This window comes from Oryzias latipes, chromosome 6 (genome assembly GCF_002234675.1).
Source record: "Oryzias latipes chromosome 6, ASM223467v1".
Lineage (NCBI taxonomy): Eukaryota > Metazoa > Chordata > Actinopteri > Beloniformes > Adrianichthyidae > Oryzias > Oryzias latipes.
In genome coordinates this window covers 8,632,421-8,642,420 of record NC_019864.2, presented here as the reverse complement: position 1 = coordinate 8,642,420, position 10,000 = coordinate 8,632,421, and the positions used below count along the sequence as shown (strand labels likewise).

At 39.4% G+C, this 10,000-nt stretch overlaps 1 protein-coding gene across 1 annotated transcript in view; it reads left to right on the top strand.

Moving 5' to 3' along the window:
- LOC101162341 (secretory carrier-associated membrane protein 2) overlaps positions 1 to 6,965 on the top strand; it is a 14,938-nt gene extending 7,973 nt beyond the window's left edge. Inside the window, exons 4-9 of the mRNA XM_023955608.1 lie at positions 264 to 375; positions 1,792 to 1,920; positions 2,947 to 3,106; positions 3,676 to 3,777; positions 4,291 to 4,408; positions 5,513 to 6,965. Coding sequence (XP_023811376.1) covers positions 264 to 375; positions 1,792 to 1,920; positions 2,947 to 3,106; positions 3,676 to 3,777; positions 4,291 to 4,408; positions 5,513 to 5,662 — 771 coding nt within the window. The 3' untranslated portion in view covers positions 5,663 to 6,965. The remainder of the gene's footprint in view (positions 1 to 263; positions 376 to 1,791; positions 1,921 to 2,946; positions 3,107 to 3,675; positions 3,778 to 4,290; positions 4,409 to 5,512) is intronic.
- The last annotated feature ends 3,035 nt before the right edge of the window (positions 6,966 to 10,000 follow it).

Below are 10,000 nucleotides of genomic sequence, written 5' to 3'. Positions count from 1 at the left end.
TGACACTTTGTACTCTGTCATTGTTATGTCACTGATACAGATATAAAAAGATTTCATATCAATACACTTTAAAAGAAAACTTGTGTACAGCCAGTGCGCCTCAAAATGTGTCCCTTTTTAGAAATAACTCAGGGAGCATTGTTAGTTTGTTCTGTTTCCGTTGAATCATCAGCTGCTTCTAAGCCTTCCTTGTCTCTTTCGGTACCTCTAAATTGTGTGTGGACTCAAGTGTCTGTAAGCTTTTCTCTTTTTTTCTCCTCCAGGCGTCTGCAGCTCGCGCTCAGGCCGACCTGCTGAGGCAGCAGGAGGAGCTGGAGAGGAAAGCTGCTGAGCTGGACCGCAGGGAGCAGGAGCTGCAGAGCAGAGGCTCGACAGGTCATTAAAGACACAAGCTTCTCCTCCCTGCTGCAGGGTCAATATTGTGCACTGTGCAGTTTGCATCACAGAGGAGGAAGAAACATTGACTGCAGTCTTTGCAGTCAACGGCCCAGAGTTTGTAACAGTGGATCATAAAACTGCAGATAAAGTCTTTAAACGTTTGAAAATAAAATGAAAGTACACATTTTTAGTCAGGATACCATTAGTTTTTGGAGAACATAATGCATCAAATATTACTGCATTCTCAGAGGAATGACTTTTATCATCGGCATCTTCTTACTCTAAGATCCATGGCAGAGCTAGATCTTTCTCCGCACTGATGTTTGAACCAATTACAGGACTACGGTGGCCCTGAAGTGCAAAACACATCAACAAATCACTTAACGCAAAAACAAATCTTTGGTCCTTTTTCTTCTGGATCTCGGTTCTTCCTCTTCCTCTTCCTTTTTGCTCTTCCGGGTTTTAACCTCTTCTTAAAGTATGGATAACACGAAATTGGACAGCTATCAAAGTTGCCCCACACGGTAAAATAACCCTGTTGCTCCTCCTTCCAACTTTATTGACAACAGTCAGAAAACAACAAACCAACTTCTATGAATGACATAAGCATTGAACAACGGCGTTGCGCCCTCTAGTGTTCATACAAAGTATTAGGTTTTGATCTGAACAGCATCTGTTTGAACATTCACTGCTGATTAGAAATTTAACAAAATAAAAAAACAATTCTTATAAAATTGCAAATTCATAAAATGGCGCTTACAATATTAAAGATCAAAACGACAATTAAAAAAAAAGGCATTATATTTTAGAAATCAAAACAAAATTCCAGAAAACAAAACGTTAAAACAAAACATTTTGGAAAGCAAAAGTAATTTCCAGAAATCAAAATGAATAATTAAAAAATGAAACAAAGTAAGAAAAAAGAAAAGGTAGGTCTTATTCAACATCACTGATTGGATGATGACGTTTGAGTTTTGAAGAAAACAGGAAGGGGAGGATGTTCTGCCTGAACTGTGGCAAAGAGTTGAATTAATAATCACTGAACTTCTGAAGCTTAAAGAAATGTCTTGTGTTGGAAGAAGAAATTCCTGTTAAGGTGAACAACCATCATCATCCAATCAGTGAAGTCCCAAAACACCAACTTTTGCTTTTACTTATTTTGTCGTTTTTTTTTTTCATTTTATTTTGACGTCTGTAAATAAATGTATTCCAAAACGTTTCCTTTTCATTTATTTTTTTGAAGTTGTGTCTTGGTGTCTTGAATTTTGTTTCCATTTCTAAATTTTTTAAATATTTTTTTTTTAAATCTATGTGATCTTTAAAACGTCTATGCGTTGAGGGATTTGTTGATGTGACCAGAGGGACATAGAGGGACAAACCAAATTCTTGTTCCCCCTTTTTTTGTCTGGACAGGAAAAGAAAACAACTGGCCTCCACTTCCCAAGAGTTTCCCCATTAAACCGTGTTTTTATCAGGACTTTTCAGAGGAAATCCCAGTAGAATACCAGAGAGTCTGCAAAATGACCTACTACCTTTGGATGTGTAAGTGTCCTGCTTTTCCTATTGTGGTTTTAGGAGTACTTGATGTATGAATACAAGTGTTTTCTGACAAACACGAGTCAAGAAAAGAAAAGTTTTGTTCAAATGACCCACATGTTAAATTTGTATATGTTTTTAAACTCTTAATTAAAGAAAAACTGTCATTAAATTAAAAGTAATAATGAATGAGAATTGACTAAAATGACAAAAAAATCTTTTTTAATTGCAGTTCAACAAAATTATTTCAAACAGTCAAACTTGATCCACTCCGATGAAAATTGTGTTTTTAACATGTTCTTGTAGCCTTTTTCTGATGATGGAGAACTTATATGAAGAAATTAAACTTAAAATTGCATTTCTGCGTTTTTTTTCCATTGTATATTATAATCATTGTGAATCAGAAGCAAACCAAAAAAAATGCTGCTAGCAGAAGAATACAATCTGTGAGCGCTCAGTCATGGTTGACGGGAAGGGAAGGGGGGACTTGCTCCACACCAACAGTCCCACCCACAACTTAGAGGCGAATTTCTAATGAAGGACTTCCTGCTGCTCTGCAGAAACTATGCTCTACAACACAAAATTAGCGTGTTTGGTTTTGGCTGAAAACTGCACGATTCAGAATGAAAAGACCACTGGGAACGTTTTTACAATAAATGAAAAGATGATCGGAGTGGGACTATGATGTCTGTAGAACAAGACGAAACATATTGAGAAGTTCCCCTTCAAACCTGACACAGGGGAACAGTTTACACCAAGAGTGGACCAAAATGGCTGCTGACCAGTGCAGAAGTCTCACTGACGGTTACAGAATCCACTGATGGCCTCAGTAGGCAATAAATAGACAACTAGAGGTTTCATTGTTTCAAAAAAAGTTTTAGGGGTTCTGCTAAAGAATTCAAAAGCGGAGTGAGTGTTTAGTTTTTTTTGTATTCTGTAAATTTTGATGGATTGTTCCATTTGTGAATTTGTTACTTTCCCTGACAGCTTTTAGTAATTTTTCAGAATAATGCCTTCCTGTCATTGTTTCAGTCAATTGTGTGACTCTGTTCCTCAACCTGCTGGCCTGCATGGCTCACTTCATCACCGACTCCAAGTACGGTGTGGACTTCGGCCTCTCCATTCTTTGGCTCATCCTCTTTTCTCCATGCTCTTTCATCTGCTGGTACCGGCCCGTCTACAATGCTTTCAAGTGAGTTTGTCTTTTTTTTAAATTTTTTTATTAAAGGAGTGATTTTACTGTTTTTGTGTCAGTATTGGGAGATGTGATTTTTCATTAAAACTTTAATCAGAAATATAAGATTCTAAAAATAATTTAAGTCAGGGTTAATGGCTGACGAAGTGTGAATTATCAGAAAGTAACACACGCCGTGACAGCCTGAACCGTCCCAACACGTTAATTCTGATAACGCACATGTTGAAGGCCATTATCCTGCTTATACCATGGTCACTTACAAAAGAAATAAATATTCAACTAGTTTTTAGTGCTTTGTTCTTATTTGTTTGGTTTAAATCAGGTTTTTCACAGCCAATCAGAATCAAGTATTCACCCGGACCACGGTATAAATTAAATAAAAACATTGTCCTTTGAAAAATGGAATCAAGATCATTTTTTTTCAGATTTTTGGTGATTCCCAGCTACGTTGATTTCTTCGTTAAACCTAAAATTGATGTTTTTATGTCTGACAAAATTGCAAACCTGAGTGTTTACAACATATGTGTCACCCAGAATTGTCTGAATGCATTTTTTTTCTTTTGTAGGACTGACAGCTCGTTCAGCTTCTTCACCTTCTTCTTTGTGTTCTTCTGCCAAGTGGTGGTCTTCATCATTCAGTCTGTTGGCCTCCCTAATTGGGGCAACAGGTGAGTTCTGCACAATTTTTACGCTTGAATTTTTACCAAAAAAGTGTAGCCTTTGATAGCAAACTTCAGTCATGCTCTAGGTTTGAATTTAGACTAGAAGTTTTATACTTCCAATTTTTGTGTTTTTTTTTAACATTTTGTCACTAAAAAGATACTTACAGTTTAGCATGTGTCACACCTGCTAATATGAAACCTTGTTCTTTGCTTGAACTTTTCCTCTCAATAACTAAATGATCTATTTCTGCCTTCTCTTTTCCTCATTTTCTTATCTTCCCTTTTCTGCCAGAAACGTCTTTTCCTCCACTTCTCTGTTTGCTGCTAACACTGTGAGTTTCTCCAGATAAGAGCCTCTGGAAGGCTCTGTGCATCTCCCTGATACTCATATTTTCTGTAGTATTTTTTATTCCTACTTCTCTTTCTGGGAATTTGGACCTGGGAAGTTTGCAAAGCTGTGTTCTGAATGATGAATGCTATTGGTAAGGTCACCTAAAACCTAGTGTTTCTTTGCTCCAGTGGCTGGATCGCAGCCATTTCCATCATAGGGTCCAACAAAGCAGTGGGAGGCATCATGATCATTGTGTCCATCCTCTTTACTCTGTGTGCTGCGGTCTCCATCATCCTCCTTAAAATGGTAAATGCCTTCACACTTTCGCTGCTTTTCTTTTCAGATAAAACTTTGTTGGTAAATATGAACATTATAAGTCTGTTTTGATCGAGGTTCTTTACGCTTTTGTTTTTAATGTTGTCAAATCTTTTTCTACTGACTCATGTTAATGTTGAGCTGTTTATCTGGAAAAAGTTTGAATAAGCGCTCAGACGAGAGCTGAGCTCATGAAGCACAGACAACTTGCACCATCAGCTGTGTGGTAGAGCTGGAGAACCAATGACAGTGAAGGTTATGCTTGTGGCTCCACCCCCTCTGGCAGTCAGTTTCCTTTTTTACCAAGTAGCTGCTAAAAAGACAAACAAAAACGGATTTATTTAAGCCATCTGCTGCCCTATTTCTTTAAGATATGTGCTGACAGTGAAAAAAATTTGTATGGAAAGAGCATTTGACTGTTAACTACAGCTGAGATTTTTGTCATTCATCAAGACGCACTTTGACCACTTATCACGCCATACTTAACCTTAAAGCTGTACCGTTGTGACTGGGGTTGTGACTTCAAACTTGGAGCATCAAACCAAACGCAGCAAAATCCCTTTCAAGGCTGTTTCTACTAAAAATGCTAAAGCTGGTATTTCTCTTTATAAGATGCTCAAGCTAGCGGTAGCTCACAAAACATCTGCTGCATTTTTACATTTTGTATTTAGTTGCACTTTGTGTTAAAGCCAATTTCCAAAGGAGATGGCAAAATAAAGTAGTTTTAGTTTAATAAATTCCATAATTTGGGATATTTGTCAAAGAAAGTAAAAACAGGGAGAAAAAATAGCTTAAAATGGAAAATCGAATTTAGAGGGAAAAAATCTGACATTTAATTTTTTGGTCGTATTACCCATCTCCAACTCTTAGTAACAATAATAAATTGAATGTCCAGAAAGACCATTACACTTGTTCTTGCAGCTGTGCCTTCTAAACAAAACGTTCTTTGTAAAGTCTAAACTGGCATGAGTCCTGTTACTGTCACAGACTCTAAACCCCTTTCATTGAGCACTGGAAGTTTATTAACATGAATGATTCATTGCTCGGTTTCTGTGATGAGCCTTCATTGTCTTCCCCTTCTCTCTTCTTCTTCAGGTGCACAGCATGTACCGTCACACCGGGGCCAGTTTCCAGAAAGCCCAGCAGGAATTCTCCCAGGGCGTTTTCACCAATAAAACCTTCCAAAGTGCCGCCACAGGGGCAGCCTCTTCTGCTGCACAGGGAGCTTTCCAGGGAAACAACTAACTGTAGACTGATGTGACTTCCTGTGAAGGGTCCAGGTCTTTATGTTATGAGGTGTAAATGATTTCAATTAAAGCTGCATCATCAGGTTGTGCCAAACCAATGGAGAAGAGCTGCAGGCTCCTGTCCTGTGATGACCTTTCCTCTCCTGATTGCAGCAAAATTTTACTCTGACCTCCTAATGTAAAGACCTTAAACATGTAGAAGCTTCAACGACGGCTTCTTGTCTTTCATCCCCATTTTAAGAATTTGACTTTTTACACACGCAGTGAGAATCATCATCCGTCTGCATTTAAGTGTAAAATAGTAAAGCAGTGGAGGGAAAGTCACAGGTCTGCTGCAACAGGGGAGTAAAATTATAATGAAGTTGACTGATTGCTATCTCAGCATGCCTTTGCTTTGTATGTTTTGTGTTTTTCTTTTTGCAGAGCTCTTGAGTGTTTAACCGTGTGAAAGCGTATGATTAAGGCATTTATATGGGTGCAATATGTTGTCCTCTGACAGTATCCCAATCTTGTAATTGCAGTGGGATGAAGCATTTGTCCTTTGACCTCTAAACGCTCAAAAGCATTTCCTCTTGGTGTTTCACGAAGCGAGAAAAAAAAGATTTGAAAAACAAATCCGGGCTCCAATGTTTTGAATAATGCTGTACATGTGGATTTTATTCAGCTGTGATGTAAATTGAGCTACACTGAGTTTTCTGTTTCCTTCAGTTAATGAAGATCTTGTAGAATGCAAATGTTCAGTACATGTTCTCAGTCTTACCTGAATCTCCACTCCGCTTTGATACCAGCTGTTTTTTGAAAACTCAAACTGTATGAGTCATAACATAGATGTGCTGATAGACATGTCCTCTCAATATGTAATTCATTTATTCATTTGACAGGGCTCTTTTTGTTTCCATATTGCTTAAGATTTTTGTGAATATAAGGGTTGGACAGTTAGATCTCGGAACAAAGAGGAAATGCCAAGATTGAAACTTCTATTCATGAGCGTCTTGACAAACTTGAATCAGATTCACAATTTCCACCATTTCAGTGCGCGTTTGCAGAAACACATGAACACACGTGAACCTATGGAGCAGGATCCTGCACTGATTCTTCCTTTTCAACCATAATTCAACGGTTTTTGAATATTTTCTCAACATGTTTGTTAATTTGAAAGTGATGCTTTGTACCAAAAAAAGGTTTATTAGATAAAGGAATGTAGTGTTAAAATGCACTTGTTTGCATGTATTGGGAGAACACAGTTTAGTCACTTGTATTTCAACAATTTCACAGCTAATAAACATTTCGTCTCTCATGTGTTTAGCACTTAATTTTTATGTTTGTCTCAATAAATATGTCAATATTTCACCTTAATATTTTATATTAGTTGAACAATGCACTGCCCTTCATTCATACTTAGTAAGCACTGTTTGATCATAGCAGGCGTAAACATGCAGACCTGCCACATTTTCTCTGTTGCGCTGTGCTGTTTGAGTCATTTATTTAAGTTATGAACTTTCACTCTGATGTGGTATCTTTACCCCTTGTACTATCCAAAGCACTTTAACATTGGGAGTGGGATCATCTAGACCAGTGTTTTTCAACCTTTTTTGAGCCACGGCACACTTTAACCTTGACAAAAATCCCGCGGCACACCAGCATCCCAAAAAGAAAAAAAAAAGCAGAAACTCATAGTCTGTTTTGATCTACAGCGCCCCCCCCCCCCCCCCCCCCGGCAATCTGACGTGCATTTTTGTGATAATTGTGGCAGAAAAAGCAGGAAGTTGCAGATGTTTTTCTAAAAGATGTAATAAAAGTTAAGTTACATACAAACTGTATGTTCGTTGTGTTTTCAAGACGCTGGCCCTTTAAGCCAATGCATCATGGGAGATGTAGTCTAAAAACTGCGAGAAAACGGCAGAAAGACTCGCGTCTCTGAGCTTCATGGTTTTGTTCACTTGTTCCACGGTCTGATACCGGATTCTGTGGAAAGCTACACCGCTAAAGACGAGCTTTAGCTGGTGTTTTTGTCGGAACTGACTGAGTTATGAGCTAAATTGGAACAAGGAAGTGGAGACTTTAACCACTTCTGATTGGTCAGACTGATGACATGTGATTAAGCCTTCAAGAATGATTGGTGGAGTCGTGGAGACAGTAAAAGCTGCGGGACTTTTCCATACACAGTTATAGCTGCAGCTATTTCGCGTTACCGTCATTCTTATCATAATGTCTTTAATAGAATCAAATAAACACGAAGAAAAAAGTATTTTATGATCGTTTATATTCCTAACTACTCAGTGTTTTATCAGGACCTGTTTGGATGAACAAAGGCTACGTTCACACTGCAGGGCTTAATGCTCAATTCGGATTTTTTGAAAAAATCGGATTTGTTTGCTAGACCGTTCACATTTCCAAGTAAATCCGAACTTTTGTGATCTCCAGTGTGACCGTGACACGACCCAAACGAGACCCGCATGCGCAGAAGCCAGAAGAATACTCAACGGTGAACGACGTCACTTGTTGTTTGCGGAGCAAACGTTAACAATGGATGTCAACAACAGTGTTGTCAAAAGCGGAGCTCTTTTTGTAATATTAAATTTATTTTCACGAAGGAGCAGCACAATTACAATCTTCTCATTTTAAGAAGGCAATGGAGTCGGGATCGTCTGTACCCACTGTAGTGGAAGAGGAATGTGTATGTGTTGGGCCCGCGCGCCCCGTGTGTGTGTGTGCAAGCGCGTGCCGCGATAGAGAATAGGGGGGGGGGCATTCATGTTGTGTGTTACGGAGGAAGGAGGAAGGTTTCCCCCAGAATAAATGCTATGGACTCTTTATTAACCCGTTCTGGAGAATCTAAGGATCAGAACAGGGAGGAGGAGGATCACCTCGGGTCCCCCGCGCTTCTGAGCACGGTCGGAAGGGGAGAAAGAAAAAAAAGTTATCGCGGGAAAGGTTCAACACCACGCTCGGCCATTTATCTGGAAATTCTTTCAAAAACTGCCCAGTTGCGATCAGAGCCCTGGAGTTTGGCCTGAAAAGAGCGATCACCCCAAATAGTAATCCAATCGGGGATCTCGCTTCCCTTCCACTGACTGATCTCAGCAGCATCGTCCACCATGGTTGATGTTTACGTTCTCGTTCCCGCCTACTTCAACGCAAAATGATGACGTTTGTTGCGTGTCGATGACGTACGGTTCGGAATCAAGTCGCCTGGCCGGTCAGACGGCGTTCGCAATTGAAAAGAACGGCTACAATTCGGAATCAGGACGGCAAACCCACGGGGCCTGGGTCGCAATTGAAAAGATCGGATCTGTGTCATTCAGACTGTCGTGAAAAGATAGGAATTGGGTCGTTTCAGCCTGCAGTGTGAACGTAGCCAAAGAGCTGATTTCCTGGAGATGGGAAATGCTTTTAGATCAGTTAATGAGGGCAATTTTCCACGGCACACTTGACCATCTCCCACGGCACACTAGTGTGCCGCGGCACACTGGTTGAAAAACACTGATCTAGACCCACTACACAGTGCTCTGAACCTTTTTTCTTCAATGATTTGTGATCTTCACTGGTGTCCATGGATTACATGAAATCTTTCCACCTTTATCATGGTAGGGAAAACACGTCAATGTTAGGGTGGGGTCATAGGATAGCACAAGGGTTACATAACCCCAAAGAAAAGAAGCACTGATTAGGGCTACCTTTGGTAAAAGACAATTTTATCTGAAATCTTATATTTTGGGTGCTATGTTTTCAACTTTCAAAAAAGCATTTTTGAAAATTCCATTTCTACCATGAATGTTCCCCAATTAATCATGAAGATCAATGAAAATATATATATATAGACCCAAAATTGGGCTCCTCCACCCCCAAAGAACACATGAGAAAACAGTCATGGCCAAAGGTTTTGAAAATGACACAAATATTAGTTTTCACAAAGTTTGCTGCCAAACTGCTTTGAGGAAAAATCAGTGCTGTGAGATCTTCCTTTGCTGGCAAGTACATTTTGGAGGCACCACAAACGGGTGGACTGGGCAGGAGTAATTACCTTGACTCAAGTTGCTCTGGGGTATCTGTAAAAAAGCAATGACAGTTCAATAGAAAGTGATTACTTTTCAATTGCACAGCACCAATATCTCCAGCAGTTAGTTCGATAGCAGGTCACAACAGACATGCATCAAACAGGAGTTGGAGTGATCACAGTCTCTGTCAATGGGTAAAATACAAAGTGCAGTATTACTTATAAGAACAGGGCCGTGGATGATGTCATCCATGCCCTGCTGCAACAGCAGACTCCTTGAGAGTGCTGTTACTTGCAAACAGTTTTACAGTCTGGCAGAATTTAATTTCACCTAAACAG